At 36.7% G+C, this 23,659-nt stretch overlaps 1 protein-coding gene across 9 annotated transcripts in view; it reads left to right on the forward strand.

Moving 5' to 3' along the window:
* ROBO1 (roundabout guidance receptor 1) overlaps positions 1-23,659 on the forward strand; it is a 1,125,490-nt gene that overhangs the window by 1,072,742 nt on the left and 29,089 nt on the right. For 4 of the 9 annotated variants that reach the window (XM_038581193.1, XM_038581194.1, XM_038581197.1 and 1 more), the window contains 7 exons: positions 2,608-2,634; positions 4,055-4,097; positions 10,293-10,447; positions 13,387-13,722; positions 15,597-15,704; positions 18,318-18,462; positions 21,797-22,045. In XM_038581193.1, the coding sequence (XP_038437121.1) occupies positions 2,608-2,634; positions 4,055-4,097; positions 10,293-10,447; positions 13,387-13,722; positions 15,597-15,704; positions 18,318-18,462; positions 21,797-22,045 (1,063 nt within the window). The remainder of the gene's footprint in view (positions 1-2,607; positions 2,635-4,054; positions 4,098-10,292; positions 10,448-13,386; positions 13,723-15,596; positions 15,705-18,317; positions 18,463-21,796; positions 22,046-23,659) is intronic. The other 5 variants (XM_038581198.1, XM_038581196.1, XM_038581200.1 and 2 more) reach the window with 5 other exon arrangements.

Consider the following 23,659-nt stretch of genomic DNA (forward strand, 5'->3'; position numbering starts at 1 on the left):
GAAAACGAGGGCTTAGAGGTTACTGCCAAGAGAGCTGGTGCTCGTTATGTATACAAAGTGGAACAATGTCAGGCACACATGTTCCCATATAAAACCTTTGACTGAAATACAATGGAGAGAAGGACCACGTGGGTGTCCCCATGTCATGGAGCAGGGAGGGGGCAGGGTATTGGGAGTTGTATTTTGAAATCTAATTTGAAGAGGAAAAGTGACTAATTAACGTATAGATGTGGAGTCTCTTGAATTCTCCAGGAATCTTGCATTTCTTGGTGCCATGAAGTGCTGCGGCTGTGTAGTTCTAACAAGTTACTGCTCTATATTGTCTTGAAATCTACATATGTGACATGAAACCCCCTTCCTTTCTGAAATTTCTTTCCTTTCACTAATGTACTTTAAGCATGCCGGCAAATGCCTATGTGCTCTTTTTGCAAAACCTATGAAACTAATATCATTGTCCTTTTTAACTAGCTTGTGTTTAAGCAGAAATCATAGAACATAATTACAAATGTAATTGGTGAGCATTTGATTCTGCTTCCCTCAATTTGCCTTGTTGGCACTTTTTCATAATTCCCTTCCCATGCAATTAAAAATAGTGCATCCTGAAACCTTAAATTGTCTACGCCAGAAACAATGCCAGTAATTATGAGGAAAAAATTGAAGAGAAGGATTTTAAAGAATTAAATATAAAAGTGTCTACTGACCTATAAACCATCAGGCCAGAATGTGACTTTGGGTAAGAGTGAACATTTTTAACCTTCCCCCCTACATGTATCTGTAGATCTACCCTCTGCTAGAACATTCTGTATCCCTTGTCCACATACATTCACACAGGGCACCAGCATTGCTGGGTAATCAGGGAGTATTATATTATTGGAAGCTTTGAGAATTAAGTTGTGCTTTGGTGTACAAGCTGGAAAAATTTCACTTAGATGGACTTCTTTTCATGTCTTCTTCAATTCCTTTGACTGGGTTAGCAGTTTGCTAGGAGTACCGACAAGGACCTTTCATATATTTTTTTTCCCCTTACGTCCTTGTGATTGCAAATTAATGTTCAGGCATTTGATTCTTGCTTGAATAGCTTTACTTTCAAATGTACCTTTTGACTTATTTATTTATGAAGACTTGTTAACTGTGACTCGGAATTTTTTATTGTAGCTAAATTACATCGACTCTGAAAAAAACCCAAGTGAAGGAGAACACAATAGAATTCTTAACACAGGGAGGGCCTGCTGTGCTGCCAGGGGAGGCTAGTGCATCTGCTGGGCACACAGTGCTCAGGTTTTTGTTTTTGTCCCTTCTAGTGTGGCTCAGCGATAAAATGGTTTGGTAAGAAGTGACAATTGTACAGAATGCCCCAGCATTGCTGTGTGCAGCCCCAAAGGCTCTAATCCTAAAGCAAATTTCTGGGAGACATTCCAATGTGAAGCAGCAAATACATTTTTGGCAGCTTCTTGATCCACGAGAAGTCATCAGTATTCTAGTTTGTGTGTATTAAGGACTTCATGGATGCAAACTTTTTATCCTCAAGGGAGCAGCGGTGGTTCCCTTGCCTTCTTTACCAGGGCAGCGTTGACAGGAAGGCCAAGAGCCTGGAAACCAAGTCAGCCTCCTCCCACCATGAAATGACGTGGGAATAGTTGTGGTGTTCCCCACACCCAGGAACGGGGAGGAGGTGGGAAGAGTGGGGGAGACAAAGCTGCTAGCTTTGAGGTCTGCAGTTCAATTTCAGGCGTTATTGATCAGATTAAGATTTATAACTGCAGGATAAGTGAAGGTTTTCAGTGGGGTGTTATTGTTCTATTGTTTAGCTCCTAGCATGACATGTAAAAAATGCTCAGCCTCCTCTAGGAGAGCCTCTCAAGGTAAACTATAATGGAGAAATTCAAGTGTAAAACTCCCCATTTTTTTCCTGTCCATTCACAAATTTCTATTACGATAAAAACAGAACATTACATTGTTTATATGAGAAAGTGTCAGGCGTTTCTCTGCTGTGAAACAGCTCAGGTTTATGGCTCTGTTTCAGCTCTTTCTTTCCTTCTTTCCTCCCTTCCTCCGTCCTTTCTCTTTTTCCCTCCCTCCCTCCCTCCCTTCCTTCCTTCCTTCCTTCCTTCCTTCCTTCCTTCCTTCCTTCCTTCCTTCCTTCCTTCCTCCCTCTCTCTTTCTCTGAGTGACAAATACTTAAGCACACCTATTAGTCCATTTTAATAAGCATTTACTTTCAGAACTCTAGATAAGGTTCAAGCGAGACCCTGATAATACTTGTTTGAGAATCCATCAGCCAGTGTTTGGAAATGACTAACAACATCAGAGGATTCCTGTTTGTCCTAAAGCCGTGAGCTCAATCTCTGTTGCTAAATGCAGGGTCATTCACAGGCTAACCCAGCACAGCTCCCATGCCAGACGCTTCACAAAATGGTACCTGTAGAGACAAGCCTCTTCTTTTAACCTCAGATTTGGTTTTATTCATATATCAGAGTGTCAGAACTACTGGCTTAGTTATTTACATTTGTTTTATGTTCAGCTGTCTGCTTGATTTATACTAATGTGATATGTTCCCTTTCTCTCTTCAGCTTAATAACGGGTTTATATTTTGTTTTGATTTTTCAGTCCCGTCTTTTACCTTCACACCAACAGGTATATATTTGCACTTACACTCCTCCTCTCCTTTGCTAGTTTGGCATGTGTTGTACTATTGTGTTTCTGTTTTTATTTCATTTTCTGCAGTTAGTTGGGGAAAAGGACTTAAGATGGAATACAATACTTCATTTACTCATGTCAGGCATGCATTTGAAGTAGAAGTGGTTGGTGTTGCTTTTCATCCATTTAATACAGTTATTTATTCATGACTCCACACTGCATCCTAGCCTTGTGCGCACGTGTTTCATTAGATAGACACTCTGTTTCCGCCCTCAGCATGATTTAACATGCTAATGATCTTATTGATTATTTCATACTTGGCAGTGCATTTTTCCCCTTAACTTAAGCTTTCACATTTTCCAACAAAATTTTCTCTCCCTTGAAATTCTCTGTCCATAGAATCAACATTTTTGAAGGTAACCAAAATATCCAGCACATGTGAAAGATAAAACTTTTTATTTTCCCTAAGTCAGAATCCTAATATTTTGTTCTATTCAGTTTCTTTCAAAGTGGGTCCTCTTCTTTCATATCACCTTTAATAGAAGATGTACCTGTAGTCTTGCCTCCTCGGTTTTAATCCAGTTATTGTAATCACTGGAAGCAGTTATCTCTCCTTAACACACTCCCTGTTTGGAGTTCTTCTAAGTCGCAGAATTTGGCAGCTTTTAGAAACATATTTCTTCTTAGAAAATGTGTCTGTATTTACAGAAAAGCTAATCTTCTTAACCCCTTGCCTGTGTGCAAATCTTTATTTGTTATTGCTAAATTTTTACACCCATAACTCATTAGGCTGAGAATGCTTTCAAAAGCATTAAAATATATTGCCACTATATATACACATGTCTGATGAAAATATAATGGGAACGGGTTCTAGAAGCCACAATAAAAAAATAGATTGTATTAATTAATAGCCACAACTTGGCATATATCTTTGTGTGTGGAGAGAGAGAAGGTTTATTTTAACGTTTATCTTTGTCTTACTGGTACTCATACTTCTGGGAAAATAATCCTGCCATTTTCCCCCATATTTAAGATTCCAATTATATATATACAAAATCGCACAATTATGGGATCTAGCAATAAATTCAAAATAGAAAACTATGGGAATGCAAATGTAAAATGCATAGTATATTTAATAAGAGTGTACTCCAGTTTGCTTTTACTGAGTTATCAACCTTACCAACAGTGTAAGAAAATAAGGGTAAAATATTTAATTCTATATAATCTAAAAAAAGAATACTAGTTGAATCAGAAATGTACTTTCTGTGATGGTTTTACAATGCTTCTAAGTAGAAAGGGAGGAAGTGTTCCATTTTAGAAAGATGGTCATGGATGTAATAGCTTTTGATTTATAAACATAAACATGTCTATTAATTGTTTCTTTTCTTTTCTTTTTTTTTTTTTTGTAACATTCTAGTAACTTATCAGAGAGGAGGTGAAGCTGTGAGCAGTGGAGGGAGGTAATTATCCTGCTTGTTTTGTAGATCCTAAAGGGAATTCCAGGTATCTCATCTTGTCTTCCTCAATGACATCACTCACTGTGCATAAAAGATTTAAGTTAAGGATGAAATTTGTTCAGATCTTTTAGAAATACTCCGTTTGGGCTGTACTGTGGAACTAGGCTTGTTTGTACACAGATGCCGCAGATTGAAGCTGTTGTGTCCTGGTGAATGAACACGAGAGGGCGCACTTTAACCGGGAAAGACAAACTTGCTGAATTAGCAGATGATTAAAAGGAGTTAAAGTAATTAAGCAATGGCATTTATGAAGATTAAGAAATATAGCTAGTTAACAGATACTATCAAAGAAAAAGTGTTCATTTGAAAAGCTGCTGAACACAGCATTTGCTCATAAGTTGTAGGTTAGGTTTGTTCTTGTGAATTCAACATAGTTCAGCTCTCCGTTTGTAGGGAAGTATGTTGAAATACAGGAAGAAACCTAGGTAGCTTGTTAATACAGAGCTTTTTTCTCTCTCTTTCTAATTAAAATGAACCTCAATCCTATATTTATTATTTTCTGTAATTATTATTCAGTGAACTTTAATGTATTCACAGAGAAATCACAAATTGATGTGACAGGCAGCTTAAGAGAGCTGAAAAAAAGGTATATGTTATGAGAGCTAAGCTTCTGGAATTTCTATAATAAGATGATTTTTCCTCCAAACCAGCAACATCTAGCTTAAGGTAGAGGAACAAAAAACTTCCAATCAAAACCATTTTAGAATTCAAATTCGATTAATTTATTAAGTGTTCTGCTTTGCACGGTTGGATAGTATGCTTGCAACTGGAAAAGACAAAAATGAGTAAGGTATTATTTCTGAATCTAAGGAGCATACCATGTGGTGACACAATTACTGAATCTAGTATACAACAAAGAGTGATTTTAAAGAAGTGTTGACCACCTTTAACCAATGCTGTACCAATTTGGCAACAAGCACTAATCTCTTCTTCCTGGGTACTGGTGCTAGCTGACTGTTTTCATACCTGTGAAACAAAGCCAGCCCCCGAACGACCCAAAAGCTAGGGAGGTCTTCATAAGGAATAAATTCATTTGATTCAGAAATTAAACCAGAGCATGTTTATGCATCCAGGGGAATTCCATCTAAATTAGAGCCCAGATATTCATGAAACAGCCTCTGGCATAATAACATTCTCTCGTGAATAAATCTGGAATGCCTGATTATATAACCACCTCTCTACATGTGTATGTTCATGACTGTCGACTTCCACTTTCACCTTGATCAAAGCACATAAAATACTTGTTGAGCATCTTCTATATGTTCTGCACTAGCCTCCGTGGATGGGCACATGTACAGACTCTCTCTATCTCACATACACATGCACACATGTGCACACACACAAAATATCTGTGGTTTTGCTCTAAATGGATTTATAACCTAGATAAAGCAAATGGTCATATCAAACCGAATGGAAGGAATCCATGGGTACCAAATGCAACTTTCTACAGCAAGACTGAAAAATTACAAACTAAACTATCTTCTGGAAAACTTTCAGTATTGCCATACAGAACTAACCTTCTTTTAAGGTTAAAAAGAGAATGACAGTGAAACGTACATATTTCAAATACCAAATAGAAAGATAATAGAAAGAAATAGAAAGAGGTCTCTCTTTAACCAAATGACAACAGATGCTGGCATATTACAGTGAAATAAAGATCTCATGGTCACAAGGACAGTTATATACATAATTTTAAATGTATTTATTCATCAGACATATTTACAGAATGTCTACCATGTTCACGGGTGCCATTCTAGTTGCTTGGGATGCATCAGTGAGCAAGTCGATAAAAACTCCTGTCCTTGTGAACCTTACATTAAGTGCAGGAGATATAAGATAAATAATAAACATTAAAAAAGTCAACTCTAGCATCAGCAGTCGATGAGTGCTTTGGAATAAATAGAGCAGAATAAGAGGGATCAGGAGTGTTTCAGGAAGAAGTCTCATTTCTTAGCCACAGTATGTGTTTGGGTGGATTCCCAGGGGAAGGGGGGAAGAGGAATCAGAGTGTGTGTGTGTGTGTGTGTGTGTGTCTGTGTGTGTATCTGTGTTCTGTGTATCTGTGGTTAGAGAAGGGGCAGTGACCTAACTCCTCCACTCACCTCTCATGTCCATCCCTTAAACTCTGGTTTCCCTCTGGCATTTCGACTCTGTGAATCCGCTTTGGCCCTCCCACCTCATTTGGCTGATGATACCGAAGTCATCATCTCAAGTCTTCCTTTCTTCTGTATCCATCCCTGCCTTGGTTGATTCTCCTTTCACCCCCTTCACTACCACAGTACTGTTTCCTGCCAAGCGCTCATGCTCTCCTGCCCTATCTGTTGCAGAAGCTCCCCACAGCCCTATCTTTATCTGCATTCATTAGCACTACTTCCTGTTAATTCCCTTTGGCCGTTGGAGCCTAGATGGTATTTTGAAATGCATATGGATCATGTCTCTGAGTAGCTCTAGATTCCATTTTTAATAGAACCCACCATGACTAAAATACCAAGTCCAAATTTAGCACAGCCCATAAAGCCAGCAACCTATAGGGTTTTGCAGGTCCATTTCCCATCTCTAAGTGTCATACCCTACATCCACAGTGTCAGCCCACCTGCCAATCTCCAGTATAAGATTCTTCTATAGATCTGTATTCCGTCAACCCGGAATGTGCTCCCCTCTACCCCACCCCACCCCCGCCGCTGTCACTTTGCCGAGCTTCACCTGCTGTGTCTTCCATGAACTTTTAGTGCTGTGTAAATATCACAGTTAAAGCACCTAGCATAAGGTAATGCAATTATCTTTTGTTTATATCAGGTGTCAGGAAATTATGGCTCCTGGGCCAAGTCCAGTCTGCTGCCTGTCTTTTAAGAATACACCCAAACTTACTTGTTCACATATAGTCCATGACTGCTTTCCCACCACAATGGCAGAATTGAGTCATTGCAACAGAAAATATAATAAAGGAGAAGGCTGAGCCAGAAATCTTTTCTTGTGAATTTAGCCATTCCCAGAAAAGGGAAAATGAGGATTGTGGTAAGCAAAGAGACCTCTTCCCACCCTTGGAAAGGGCAAAGGGCTTGTGATATAACCCAGGGAAAGATTATGGAAGAAGTATTATGTAGCTGTTCCTACCCGTTTGTTTTCCATACCTCAGACATTCCAGGAACCTCTTCCAAAAGCACTACTTAAAATCCAAACTACAGCATAAACCTGGGAACAGCAGAGAAATCCTGAAGAAAGAAATAAGAAAATCAGGCCAGAGAGAATGCCAATAAATCATTTCCTCACAGTGGGAGGTGGTGACAAAGAAACAGCTCTCAGGCCTTGCTTCCCTCTAAAATCCTGGCCACTCTTAAATCTATCCCTTGCTCCTTCCTGGGCTTCAGAACCCTTTAAAGCAATGAATTAAAGGAAAGAGGAGACAGTCTACAGGCAAGCAACCTTTACTGCCAAGGCCCTCTTAACATTTTCTCCTGCTCTGCGACCCTCTAGTGTTTTACTTGGTGATTTAGAAATTCAGATAGGTTGGTTTTGTTTTGTTTTGTTTTGCCTTGCTTTGTTTGAATGAATGATTGGGGTATCTGGAATAAGTAGAGCAGAGGAAACGAAAGTAATTACTGCACAATTATTTAAACGTAGTGTCCATTTTTCCTTTGTGAGACAAACTTTATCCCCTTTAATATGAACTGGAAGAAACGTTTGGTTATTATGAGCCCTCCTGACTTCTTTTCCCTGATAATATTGTCTTTTAAAACACAAGGAAGAAAGAAGCAAAACTCAGATATATAACATCTAATATTATATGTTAAAAAAAATAGACATACATTAATTACCAGCACTGAGTTTTGCTTCTGCTTAATTTCTTAGTGTTGAACAGCTAAATCTCTGTCATGTGTACTAAAACCATCTTAAAGACAAAAAAAATAACCTATGAGATTGGTAGTTTAAAAAGTCCCTAACACCCTTATCAGGGTAGCTACATATGACCCGAACTTCCTCAGAGACCTCTAAAATATACACATAACATCTTAAGCTTCATTATGGGTCGATAATCTGTGGTTCACCTTCTTCCCCAAATAATTAATATTACAAATACGAGTCTAAACCAAAGTCAGGATGTGAATTGTTAATCTTACTTCCTGTTGGAAATCACCCATACATATGGAAAGTTCTTTCAGCTTATGATATCAAAACATTCCCTTTCAAAGTACCTTTCTGAGAGAATCATGGTAGCATAAATATATTGTCTATTCCTCTTGAAACGTGTAAGTCAGACTGAAAAATTTCCCCTTGACCCATGCTTTAGACCCATGATATCTCTACAGTGTCAAATATGGAAATATATTTTAATAGCTGCTACAGTGATAACACACTTGGTTTAAGTTCAAGTGAAAATACGGTAAGTAGAGCTAAAGATTACTAGAGGCAGAATTTCTATAACCAACATCTATTTCAAAGGCTCCAAATATCTGTGATACAGCTTGCATTTAAATGTTTTAAATTTCAAACATTGCAGCACAATCGCTCTTCAAAGCACGTTTTTATCAACAATATTAATAAGTTTGCTTAGTGTTGTCAGTGTTATTCTGAATTTCGAGACTGTAGACATTTCCCCCACTTTTTCTCTTATATGAATATTTGAGGACTTAAGGAAATTTTAGTACTCCCCAATTGGTAGGCTTATAGCATCCTGGATTCCAGTGAATTCTAGAGCCAGAGGACCTGGGCTTGAATCCCAGCCCTGTCATTCACTCACTTCATAGAACCATGAACATGTTTCTTAACCTTCTTGTCTGAGGGTCAGTTTCTTCATCTGTAAAATCTGGATAATAGTAGTAACTCTTTTGTCTAATTATTCTAAGAATTAAATGAGTTGATGCATGTAAAGAACTCAACAATATCTCACACGTTGTAAGCAAAAAGTAAATATTCATTTTTATTACAGATATATATACACATACGTACATCTACACATGTACAGAGACATATATATTATAAATCCCGATTCTTCCTTTGGAGTGAATCATTCTTCAAATAACCATCATTTGCATTATTTAGTTTCCTCAGTCAACTATCTGTTTGTCATGGAAACCTGGAGAGTGAAGAGTCAGGTTCTTGCTTCCTGGGTTAATGAGAAGCATGGATATTGTATTTTAATGAAGAAAATGGCGAAGGAAATCTTTGCAGAATCTGCAGTTCCAGTCTATATGTTGTGGCTCTGACAGCACACCATGCATCATCATCTCTTTTGCTAAATTATCAAATGGAGTCAGTGTTGAAAAAGTACATGAGGAATATCATTCTTAGACTCAAGTCTGTGTCTCTGGCACTAGTGGTCCCGGGTTCCCGCTAATAGCCATTGATGCACTTTGCATTCCCAACACAGAGTGAAAGAGCATTAACATGTGCTATGCCAAAAAAGACAGGAACACTAATATTTCTTATAGTGGACACTTTTGTTTTACCAGATTTAACTCAGTAGCTTTGTTTATGTAGGAATTTATGGCATTTTACATTGTCACCATCAGAAAGTGTTGACAAGCTCACAGAGCTGTGTACTGAAACATTGATGAGGCTCTCTGCAAATGTCAGAGAGCCCTAAACTCACTGTTTCTGACAAATGGTTTTGAAGGAAACTATGCAAAGATGCTTACTGTGAAGGTTCCATTGTCTGAGTAAAGGAGCTTGTTCCATTTTTTACTGAAGTCGTAAGAAGAATCATGATTTTTTTGTGTGTGTGAGTCAAAGACAAAAGAATGTAAACTGTCTCAAATATGGTATTCTTTAAGCAACTAAAACACTAAAAAAAAAAAAAAAATAGGTCTCCGTATTCTTAGATTCCATGTTTGTTAGTCACTGTGATTAAAGTAGAGCATTGCATATGGTACTGTATTTCAAGTCTGAAGCCTGACCATGCCAGTTTACAATGCTATGGCCCTATAAACTGAGGGACATCCTCGAGACATCATATTCCATTATAGTTATCTTGTAAAGAAATAACTGTAAAATAAAAGGAATAGTACCATCATTCAGCATAGCTGACCCAGTTATTTGTAAGAACAGTGAGATGAATTTGTTGGAAGTCTGAATAGGAAATATTATTTGCTATTAATAAAACATGTGCTTATATATGTATATATATTATTTTTTCCTTAGGCCAGGACTTCTGAACATCAGCGAACCTGCCACACAGCCCTGGCTGGCAGACACGTGGCCCAATACTGGCAACAATCACAATGACTGCTCTATCAATTGCTGTACGGCAGGCAATGGTAACAGTGATAACAACCTGACCACCTACAGTCGCCCAGGTTAGAGATGCAGAGACAGCTCCATAAGTCTTAGCACAAGGACTGGCCACAGGAGGATACATTTCTTCCCCTCCCCCTACATTGGAAAGGAAAATTTGGTCAACATTTTCATAAAATGTTGACTGTTGTCTAGCGAATTACCCCGATTCTATATTTTCTTCCACCAGAGTTTCCCAATATGCACTGGAAGGATGGAGAGTATGAACTCTAGAATAGATAGCAAACAAGGAAAAATGAAATTGTGCAAAGGCATTCATCTTTATGAGAATGTATGTATTTATAATTTATATTTGTAATTAAGTATTTTTAAGATTTAGGGAATAGAACAAATCAAAAAGTTCATAAATCTCTAGTTATAGTGAACAAAATTCTTTAATAACAGTACAAAAATAATAGCAACTGTACAACAGTAATAAAAAATTTGTAAATTGTGAATGAAAATTAACTGAAATTTCAAATCAAAGTTTTATCGTGTAGAAGTGAATCCCGAGATACCAGAAATATATATCTTGCAGGTGTGTATGCATACATTTATTTTATATTTTGTGTTTTTGGTTCAGAAATATGAGTGAGTAAATTATGTCGTTAAGATTTCATGCTAAAAACATTACATTAAAATATGGATGTAGAGCACAAAATATTGAAAGGAATAAACAGGAAATTACTCATGATTTCTTGCAAAAAAAAAGAAAACAGAATGAAAACCTTCAACATTTCCAATTGGGAAATATTAAAAGAATCATAAAGAATCAAAAGATATGAGTAGAGAAGTAAAATAACCCATGGAACTAAGAAAAAGAGAAATAGAAGATATGGGATCCCTGGGTGGCGCAGCGGTTTGGCGCCTGCCTTTGGCCCAGGGCCTGATCCTGGAGACCCGGGATCGAATCCCACATCGGGCTCCCGGTGCATGGAGCCTGCTTCTCCCTCTGCCTGTGTCTCTGCCTCTCTCTCTCTCTCTGTGTGTATGACTATCATGAATTAATAAAAAAAAAAAAGAAAGAAAGAAATAGAAGATAGCATTTAAGTGAAGATGTTGTGTGTCTTCACTAAAAAACAAATCATAAAGCAGTCTGTATGTCTAGCCTTAAAACAAGTCCAGAGTCTCCATTGAATATGGATATAGATATGGGTGTGACATATCCATGTGAGTACACCCCTGTTCTCCAGAGGTCCATGGGGTTTTTTTGTGTGTGTGTGTGTTGTTTTTTTTTTTTTTTTAAGATTTTATTTGTTTATTCATGAGAGACACAGAGAGAGAGAGAGGCAGAGACACAGGCAGAGGGAGAAGCAGCTCATGCGGGGGAGCCCAATGTGGGACTCAATCCCCGTCTCCAGGATCACGCCCTGGCCTGAAGGCAGGCCCTCAACCGCTGAGCCACCCAGATGTCCCAAAGGTCAATGTTCTAGTTGTATAGATAGGTGCTTACATGATAGCGAATTAAAAAAAAAAAAAGACTGTTGAGCTCTATAGGAGACAAAAGGTGACAATACCCACTTTAATATGTAGAGCTGTGTCATCTAATATGATAGCCTCTGGCTACAGGTGGCTATTTACATTTACATTAAACAAAAGACAATTTAAAATTCAGTTCCTTGTTTGCACTAGCCACATTTCAAGTGTTCAGGAGCTACCAGACACAGGTGGATAATGCAGAATAGAACGTGTCCATCATCTCATAAAATTCTATGGAATCCCACTCATTTAGAAAAATTGGTGAAGAAAAATGAAATTGACAAAACCACATGGCCTTTAATAATATTTCTTAACCACTGTTAAATTATTTAAATTATTAAAGGCCAGGTGAAGTCATATTCCCATTCCCTGTTCATTTATTGTTAAAATGCAGAGTAATTGAGTTCAGTATTACAGAGAAGTTGCATATTTCTCTTAAGATTATATTCACATTTATGCCTTTAGTAGCAACCATGTTAATTTTTCATCAAGATATCCAGCTGAAAAACCAGACTTCAAGGTGAGCTGTTAATGTGGGTGCCACTATGAACTACATGAATAAAATAATGGTATTTTAGCCATTGTAACTTGACAAATTTTTTTATTTAAAAAAGTTTTAATTTTAAATTATAATTTTAGTTCTTCCTGATATTTTAATATTTTTAACTGCAGGTTTTAAATATTTCTATTTAATTTTAAATATTCCATCAGTTATTTCTTTCTCTAATACTTCAATGAAGAGCAAATTAAAGGGAAATTGAAATAGTAGACAAATTAGATATTATTTCAGGCTTTCTTTGATTAAATTACTCAGGCTACTTACAATTCATTTCATCATCATTATTTTCATTTTATACTTCTTGGGGTGTCTTTATGAAACCATGAAAGAATGATTATATAACATCCTCCCCTGATAATGATTATCCTACATGACCAAGGAAAAATCTGATAAAATTATCCTAAACACTATTTACTGTCCTTTTAACCTCTGTTCCTCATGTCTTTTGAGTAGATTACTTTATCAAATATTAAAATCTCAAGTTCTTTGATGTGTAGGAAGAGTTTGTTTTTTTTTTCCCCTTCAGTTTGGATTCTCAATATTTATGGTTTGTTCTTTTGCTCCAACAACTAACTAGTAGCTTCAGATAGGTCAGTAATGCCAGGCTAGAAAAATATCAATTTGGCAATGTATATTATATAAGTGAAATTCCTATTAATGGGGTTGTTAAAGGAAAATCCTCTTAAATTCAAGTTCAAAATTAGTCTCTATATAATTTCTCTATGTCCTCTCTCATTTCCTCACTTTTGAACTCCCTTCTTTAGAAAATACATATGAATACTTAGCCCTTTTTACTGATCATATTTAAGCCCATTTTTACCTTACATAACAATTTTATTGTGACTCACGAAGCTACTTACAAAGAAATTGAAAACGAATAACCATGCAGAATGACTTTTTCCTTTTCCTCTCCGTTGCACGTAGCCGATTGTATAGCAAATTATAACAACCAACTGGATAACAAACAAACAAATCTGATGCTCCCTGAGTCAACTGTTTATGGTGATGTGGACCTTAGTAACAAAATCAATGAGATGAAAACCTTCAATAGCCCAAATCTGAAGGATGGGCGTTTTGTCAATCCATCAGGGCAGCCCACTCCTTATGCCACCACCCAGCTCATCCAGTCAAACCTCAGCAACAACATGAACAATGGCAGCGGGGACTCCAGCGAGAAGCACTGGAAACCTCCCGGCCAGCAGAAACAAGAAGTGCCACCAGTTCAGTATAACATCATGGAGCAAAACAAACTGAACAAAGGTGAAGAGCTTTGCCTTTATTCCCATCCTTTTCTGTATCGGTACCCTTAACCTTTCAGCCCTACACGTCCAAACTTCCCTGGAATGAGCAAATGAAATCTTTCTTTTGTTACTCACGTTTCCTTATTTCTTTGTTTTCGAAATTTCCAGTGTCAAAGAGTTAATTAGCACAACAATAACCTTGGAAAATTGATTTTATAATAATATATAACTATTTTCAAATGGTTCTGAGATTCATTTAAATTTAATCGTAGGTGAGGGATTGCTTAGCACAATCTTTTATTCATAAGGCAGATGTACAACCGTCACAATACCTCACATTTTAAATAAATAGACTATCCCTTTCTTTCCACTCGAGAATGGAAGGTAATTGCTTCTACATGGTCATATAAACGAATGGCGGTTTTATATCAGACTGAGGAAAAATAATGAAATTAAGCTTGAACTGGAGAAGTGGTTCAATTGGTTGTATTTCTCCTACCTCATGCGGTCACTAAGACTGCTGTGATGTGTGATTTTTAGAACCTAATTTTTTTGGTTGACTTGATTGAAGTCTGTCAGGCTAGAACCTACAGGAAATTTAGTGTTAACTGGTAGCAGTGAAATAGTATTTTGTAGCCTAAGGGGAATGTTTCTCTATTATAATATGTGTGAGTTGGAAGAGGTAAGTATTTGATTTTTTTTTTTTTGTATTTGATTTTTTTTGTAGCCCTTTAGGCTACTGTTTGAATAACATTATTTACAAAGTTATACCTGTTGGGAAAAAAAAAAAAAAAAAAAAGCATCCTCTAATATGAATAGATCAGGGCAACTTTGCATGAGTGTCCAGGTAAATGACACATATTATTGTAGATAACTAGAGACATAGATTTATTTTCTTTAGGCTTGAGTTATGACCATTCTCCTCAGAAATAAAATGTACTACAGTTGGAGATTACAAAAAGGTAACTGACAAACATCCCATTTGATTAAGTTAGTGGTATATTTTTGATTTAACAATATAGTCATCCTGCTTTTTTCTAAGTTTGAGAAAATACTTGATTAGCATAAAACCCAGTTCAGTATATGTTTGTTAAGACTCTTGCACAAGTTTGTAACAAAGGCTGACAATGATGAGGACAGTTTCTACAATCCTATAGTTTACAGTAGGAATTCCAACTGTTGTTATGTTATTCCTCCTTAGTATATGGCTCTACTGTGGTCTTTGGGAAGTTCTGACAGTCCTCTGCACAAATATTTCAGGGATCTTATTGTTTATACTGCTTGTAACAGACTTGGCATATCAACTGTAATAAAGACTTGGAATGCCACTAAACTGATGGATTATTACCCATTACATTCCAGTAGCAAGTTTATCATTTGGATTTTTACCTTTGCCTGAGTAAGCAAAAGCATTTCCATGGCAGATTGAGATACTTTGTTTTCTTATCATGGATATGTTTTTTATTAGATATAATCTTGCTGACAAGCTTCAGGGCTTTTTATTATTTTTTAATGATTTGCAGACATCATACTTCCCTGATTTCTTATGGTTAAAATTATTTTGTTGTTACATTTTTAAAGTTAAGAAGTCAAGCAATTCTGATTTCTGCCTTAGCTGATTTGTAAATATTTTAAAGAGAAGAAATAGTCCCTCATGTGGTTTGTACATATCTATATTAGTCTGATTTATACAAAAGAGATGATGCAAAGAATTTGTATTTTATAAATCTTAAGGAAGGCATGCCTATCTTTTCTTGACTTTTCCTCCTTTACACCTTCCATATATCTTAGCAAGTGATCAACATGGTAACTTAAAAGCTTAATTGCTGGTAAAGGATTAAGGCATCAAAGAGAAAATAAAAGTGTTTTTTTTTTTCCATCTGAAATATCTAGATTATCGAGCAAATGACACAGTTCCTCCAACTATCCCATACAACCAATCATATGACCAGAATACAGGAGGATCCTACAACAGTTCAGACCGGGGCAGTAGTACATCTGGTAAGTATGAAGAAACCAAAGAGAAAGTCAGTCTCTCCTTTAGAAAGATGATATATTCCAGAATTACAAATTGAATGCTAATGAACTAATGTACACATATGACATGTGTAAGCCCTTTATATAATTTGAATTTTTTCCAGTTGTGGGTCTTATCTCTGCAATTTGAGAGACAGTCCACTCACTAAACTATTTTATGTTCTGTTTAGTAACGAAGATTAAAGATCCTATTCCCCGCCTTGCTAATGAACTTTTACAAAGCCAGAAGTATGGCCTAGACTTTAAAAGGCAGTTGAAACTTCTTTTTTGCCCTTGGCCAAAATAAAAGTAAAAACATTGGGCGTGTAGTTAATCTGCTAAATTTGTTACCATTTGACACAGGCTATAAAAGACATAAAATCTGAGTGCACTTGAGCAGAATCACAAGCCTACGAGACAATAACCTGAGATCTAGAGACAATAGGAACCTGCCTCAGTTTGTAATCTCTCTACTCTCCTTCAGTTCTTGTCCTAAACCTCATGAAGTAACCTCCCAATGTGAGTTTGTAAGTGCCTTCGAATCCACAATGAGTCCTCTTCCCTGTGGTCTTCATGCTGTTGCAGCTGTTTGCCACCTGTTTTCCTGATAGAGGCTGCAGATGGGAGTTCACTGGTACTTAAGTCCTGTTTTTCTAATTAAAGGCGGTTCATTATTCGAACTAACATGTGGCGAGTCACACCACAATGAGAACAGAACCAATTGATCTTGACTCTGGTATGTTTCTCCAGGAGAGGGTAGAAATATCACCTCTGGATACCTGGATTGAAGTTGTTACTTGGTGCTTTCAGCCAGTGTCTCTACTCCTTCTGTATGGAACATGGCATTTGCATTTTATCATCTTCCCTTGACTAAGGCATGCTGATTTGGCATTTTCAAGCTTACATTTTATACTGATTGAAACTATTCCTATTGGAATTAAAGGAGTTTAGAAAAGGCTCTTTACCTTTTTAGATCTTTTCTTATTCTACTATATGTTGTTTGATTTTTTTTTTTTTAACCATGAAACTCTTACTAAGGACTTTTGTTTTAAGTAAGGAAACCCTGAAGTTACAGGAATTCTTCTAAAGATCTACTCTTGGGAAAACTATAAAAAATATGTTAATGTTTGATATGCCATTTCATCTTTGAATTCTGAGCCACTTAGAAAATCGTATCTTAACGTGGAAAATGAGTCTATGGTTCTTGTGATTAAAATGATTCTGTATTATTAATTTTAAATTGACTTTTCCATTCCTCAGCTTAGAGACCTAGATCTTGATGTTCTGCTATTTATTATTTGGCATCCTGTGAAAAAAGATATAAAAATGTATAGTCTAGGGTTAATTAGGAGAAAGAATGAAGCAAGCAAATGATGTGTAGCAGAGATTTGTAATGTTAGGCCTCTTGGGACAGATGGAGTTGTTAGATCTCTGCCAAGAAATCCAGAGAAAGGTGCTAAAGTATGGCCAGGTGCATTATAATTGCAGAGCCTTTCCAATATAGGACAACTGAGTAAAGGAAGAAAAAATGGAGACATACAGGTAGAGGCCTGAGAATCATAATTTATTACTAATAGCCAGTCCCTTGGCCCATGTTTGGTGTAGTAACATACCAGTTCAAGAACATTTGGCTTAACAAACACTGGGATTGGGGTGAAAATTCATAAGTGCCTTAAAAAATGAATAAATAAAGGGACATTGAATATACCAAGACCTGTTTCATGCACCAGGTACTTTGGAGCTGTTTCAGAGAGGTTAAAAATAAAAAGACCTATAATTTCCATAAGAATCTAAAATGTATCATATTGGAGGAGGGCAATAAAGGTTGTTTTATCCCCAAATATCTTTTGACCCCAAATTATTTAAAAATGACTACCCTAAAATGTGCAGTTACCTATGTTTAAAGAATATGCCAAATCTAAATCCGAACATTATGGCACTTGAATAATTGGGTTATTTCCAACTACAAAAAATGTTCAAGCAACATCATTTTACAATAAGCCATAATTTTGTAGAAACTGGGATTAAAAACACTTCTATCCCTTTTAGAAAATAATTTCTCTGCTTCTTTTGTTGTTAGTTATATTAGTTCTTCCAGCAATAATTTTCATCTGCACCTGCCTTTCTGATGAAAACTAGTAATTTCATTGTGCCTAAAACATTTCAATGGACAAGTACAAATTATATATATTCAGTGATTTAATGCAACAGTGAAACTCTAATAGATCGTATCTGTATCATATTGTATTTTAGGTTCCAGCAATTAAATAATAGAAAGGCACTTCAGAAAATATGTCTACAGCTCATTTGTTTTAGGTGATAATCCATAATGCAATTAATTGCTGTAAGAAGATCACTATTAATGATATGACTTGTAAAATTCATTTGCGGTTTTATTGCTTTTTCACTATTTATTTTGGAGTTAAACTTGGGCAATACGTTGCATCTTCTATTGTACAAAGTTCTGTTAAGATTAATGAAGAAAAGTGTATTTATCTGCTTATGCATATATGAATTATACAATCATAGTTACAGGAAATAAATCACCTGTGGATAACAGGAAAATCTTAAGAGACTTGGATTTTATTTATTTTCAAGGGAGTCAAGGGCACAAGAAAGGGGCACGGACACCCAAAGTACCAAAACAAGGTGGCATGAACTGGGCAGACCTGCTTCCTCCTCCCCCAGCGCATCCTCCTCCTCATAGCAATAGTGAAGAGTACAATATTTCTGTAGATGAAAGGTAAGAAGAATTTCATAACAGATGTAAGTGGAATAGTATGTTTCCTTAAACCCATATTAAGTAGTCATTAAACTAGATCACCAAGTGGGGAGACATTCCTAAGGTCTATAAACATTTGTCTCTGAAAAAAACCAGTATTGCTCTGTCAGAAGGACTTGAAAAACATCCTCAGCACTGCTAAAAAAAAAAGAAAGAAAGAAAGAAAGAAAAAAAGAAAAAAGAATTTGTGCCTTTGAAGCTGCTTTTGGAACTAAGAATTATGAATCATGAACACATACATACACAATTTACTTATATTTTTACATTATCTACATGTAATTGACATATAATCATCAATATATCAATCTATACAAGATCACATATATATCATGATATATAATCATACATATACATGATTTTAGATTCACAAATATCAGAATTTCTGTCGCATATTCTTGTATTTTCATAAAACAAATGTGTGAATTTATACCACAGCTAAGGTATCTTGAAAACTTTTGTTTGGGGACACCTGGGTGGCTCAGTCAGTTAAGTGTCTGCCTTTGGCTCAGGTCATAATCTCAGGGCCCAGGATCAAGCCCTACATCAGGCTCCCTGCTCAGCGGAGACCCTGCTTTTCCCTTTGCCCTTCCCTCAGCGTGTGCTCGCTCTCTCTCTTTCTCTGTCATTCTTGCTCACTCTCTCAAATAAATAAAATCTTTAAAAATGTTTGAAAAAAAACCTTTTGTTTGTTCTTAGATATTATCACACTATACTGAAAACTGTGGGACTTTAAACTCACTGACTTGTCTCTCACACGGATTCAAAAGTGTAAATAACCACATGATAGCAATAAGAAAGTTAGGGTATTACACCCTCACTCCACATTCTGTAGAACTGAACATAATACCTTCCAACAAAGCAAAACAGATGCTTCACTGGTATGATCAATGGAGGAGAACTCACTTGACATAGAGAATTAACAACAAGAATATGGAATCCCACCTAAAAAATACAGTCTTTTTTTAGTGACTATTGTAAAAATAAAGACATTGTTTCATTCTCCATAAGTTTCAAGTATGCCAGGAAACAAAGCTCTGTACCTTTGTTTTTCCAGGCATTTAATTAGTGAATACTGAGCCATTACTCCTCAGGGAAACACAGGAAAAGGTTCCTGCAAGTCTCTGGTCACACGTTATTGTCATCTGATCCATGCATAATCTTGTTTTATGTGTGTTTTTGTTTCAGGGCACCTTATGTAGTATGAATTGTTGATTCGTTTACATTGGACTCACAGCTAATAGTGCCTGCCATAGGTCACTCCCGAGCAAATCTATCTAATGTATATATTTTGTCTATTAGGTCATTTTTAAGATTTTTTTAAATTTTTTATTCATTCATGATAGACATAGAGAGAGAAAGAGAGAGAGAGAGAGAGAGGCAGAGACACAGGCAGAGGGAGAAGCAGGCTCCATGCCGGGAGCCCCACAAGGGACCGATCCAGGATCCTGCCCTGGGCCAAAGGCAGTCGCTAAACTGCTGAGCCACCCAGGGATCCCCTATTAGGGCATGTTATAACCTTTTTTGCATTTAAAAACACTAGATCACCATAAAGCACTACACTTGGGGGTTACTTTAAACAGGGAAATTATCAATATAAAGACAAAAATTGAGAATAGTGTGGCACTGGTTAGTCTGAAGAAAGGACACTCGTTTACAATATAAAAGCTCAAACAAAAAGGTAGAGTGACTCAAATTTTTCACGACTGTTAGCTTTAGGGTTACAAATAAATTTTAGCAAGCAAGTGAATTTGTAAGTATAAAATCTGCAAAAATTGAGAATTGACTATATTTTTTAAAAAATTCCTTTTCTAGGTTCTATTTAACAACATTTATGCTATTTTTGCCTGCCAGAAGAGGGATTAAAAGGAAATAAGTGGGTATAGTTTTTTAAAAGCCTACAGGAGATGCAACTGTGGCCCAAAGGGAGAGACTGATTCTAAGTGGGAAGAATGAAAGTTTCATAATATATTGGCTTTAATTCTTGACTTTGACAAATGTTATGGTCCTCAATCAAGAGGAGGGGTTTTATGAACATTGTGACCACACAGAGATGTAGCCTCCCAGAGGACTGGGATGAATCAGTGGGAGGGAAGGAGAGAAGCTGGGAAGCCAAGTATGAGCCAGATTATACAGGTACTTGGATGTCTTGTTTAGGTATTTGTATTTTTTTTTTCTAGCCAGTTAGAGAGCCTATTTATTACTTGGCAGCAAACGAATGATCTGAGAGAAGTGCGTATTACAATAAAGTAATTTTGATAGCAATGTGAGGATTCAGAGGAGTAGAATGACTGGAGACAAAAAGATCAGTTAAAAGGTTATTGCAGTAGCACATACAACAGATTTTAGAAAGGTGATGGACTTGAGAGATTTTCAGAGAGGAAACAGAGATGAACCAGGGAAGAGTTCAAGGGAGAGGAGAGAGGAGCAAGTCAAGATGACTATAAGATTCCTAGTTTGAAGGAGTGAACAAATTGCTGTTATTTTGAGACTGGAAACAGAAGAAGTATCAAAGAGAGGTAGTGTGATTTATAAAGTAAAGGAAGATACAAAGAAATCATGTTATATGAGCGTCAAGTTTCCTGAGTTCAGGTGAACAAGACAGGTGGAGAATGAGTGGAAAGAGAGGGGTAACATGAACACAGTTTATATAGTGCAGTAAATTACTGCCATTCAAATCAATAACCATCTGCCCTGCGGTGGGAGGAAAGAGAAAGGCATGAATGTTTCCCAGATCCTTCTATAGCTTCCACACATCTCTAGCAGAGGAGTAGTGGGGCATTTTATTGTTTATTGACTATTTTATTTATTGTGTTTTTTATTCAACATCCTAAATGCAAGCCAACTGCTTCATTTTGTGCTCAACCAAAGAAATAGTGATCTATTATAATTTAAGAGAAAAGGTGGATTTTCAAGAAAGGATTTTCAAGAGTAATTTTTCTCAGGAGTTTAGCATATCATCTCTGGTCATCTGTAGGACCATCCCTACGTCGTCTTTTAGAGGGCTAGACTATATATAACACATGTAGGAAGTACTAAGTTAAACTGCATTAAACAGATTTCTTTATTGCATGACTTCTCAGAGCCTACAATATGCTAATGTAATAACTCAGAGAAAAAATACTACATCTAGTGCTCACAAACCTTTGTGATAGCTATTTTTTTAATGATACCACCTAAACGTGGCTTAGAAAATTCAGATTAAGAAAACCATTCAAAGCCGATACTCCATGAACTAGACAACTAGTTTCTTTGAATAACCTGAAGTAAATTGAAGTGTGCTTATAATTTGTTTTAGCTATGACCAAGAAATGCCATGTCCCGTGCCACCAGCAAGGATGTATTTGCAACAGAATGAACTAGAAGAGGAGGAAGATGAGCGAGGCCCCACTCCCCCTGTGCGGGGAGCAGCTTCTTCTCCAGCTGCTGTGTCTTATAGCCATCAGTCCACTGCTACTCTGACCCCCTCCCCACAAGAAGAACTCCAGCCCATGTTGCAGGACTGCCCGGAGGAGATTGGCCACATGCAGCACCAACCCGATAGGAGGTACATTGTCACTAGCCTTTTGCTGACAAATGAGATAATTTCCACTCTTAAGTGGCATTTGTAGAATGCTATTATATGAGCTAATTTTCATGTCACGTAGCCTTTTTTCCAGTATCATCATGCAGTAAGCCTCAGTAATTAACATATCAAGTAATACTGTTGACCAGAACATTAGATTAATTGATCCCAGTGAACTTGCAACCATAAAATAATGTGCATTAATACTCACCCACTTATGATAATTGCATTCATAAACACATGGAGATCATGTAGTAAGTATATGAATTGCTACTCCTGTAACATTTTATTGATGACGCCTTGTTTTTGCATTTTAGTTTTCCTTATGTGTGGGTAAGTCACTGCTTTGGTCTGTGGAAAACAGATTTTCTCCTGTCTTTTTAAATTAAGTCTGCAGTATGATTTCTTCCCATAGCTGTTATGTTGCAAAAGAATGAGTTTGGCATATTTATTTCACTTTGATCTCAGGTACCTTAATTTTGGTTGAGATATTAGGTCAGAGTTCTTTCATCCAGTTTACTAAATATGTGTGTGTGTGTGTGTGTGTGTGTGTGTGTGTGTGTGTGTAACCAAAAATTGAGTATTGCCAACCAATACATTTTTGTTATGTACAAATAAATACTTCACTTGTCATTTCTACCACATAAAAGCTGTTATTGCCTCATGTTAGCTCCTCTCTCATTGTTGATGATTTTGTTTGTACTATTTCATTACCACTGACAGATTATATTTCACATATATACATATGCAAAACTTTCTGTATTCTTAATATCATTTGAAACCAAGTATGTTATTTGTCTCGGAAGATTATCCTTCAACTTTCTTGAATGAATAACATATTCTGATTTATACTGCTTGAATCCTGTAGATTAAAATAGAACTTGCAATGTTTATTAATTATTCTATCAGTAAGAGGTCCTTATCAAATTCAAATCATATACTCTTTAAAATGAAGGAGGTAGTTAAGCCTTATTCTGTGGGATGAGGGAGAATTTGGATTGCAATACATTAATCTTTTTTTTTTTTAAAGATTGTATTTATACATTTAACAGAGAGAAAGAAAGCAGACAAGCAGAGGAAGCTGTAGAGGGAGAGGGAGAAACAGGCTCCCCACTAAGCAGAGCCCGATGCAGGGCTTGATCCCAGGACCCTGGGATCATGACCGGAGCTGAAGGCAGACACTCAACCAACTGAGCCACCCAGGTGCCCCTGCCATATATTTATTTATCTCTAAGAGTGTTAACCCATGAAATTTCATGGAGATTGAGAAAAATAAGGCATCTACTTCTTTTCCCTATTAAGATCACAGACCATCTCAAAAAAAAAAAAAAAAAGATCACAGACCATCTCTATGGCTCTTATTTGCAGCAAATGAAAGGATAATAGATAATAGTCTCTTATTCCTGAAATAAGTCAGCATTCTCCCTTCGTTGTCTCAGTACCTGTTTCCCCACCATTCCCCTCTATAAAATAAGTGGTACACTGTGGGGCATCTGGGCGGCTCAGTGATTGAGCGTCTGCCTTTGGCTCAGGTTATGATACCGGGGTCCTGGGATCGAGTTCTGCATCAGGCTCCCTGTGGGGAACCTACTTCTC

The sequence above is a fragment of the Canis lupus genome, chromosome 31 (genome assembly GCF_011100685.1).
Source record: "Canis lupus familiaris isolate Mischka breed German Shepherd chromosome 31, alternate assembly UU_Cfam_GSD_1.0, whole genome shotgun sequence".
Taxonomy (NCBI): domain Eukaryota; kingdom Metazoa; phylum Chordata; class Mammalia; order Carnivora; family Canidae; genus Canis; species Canis lupus.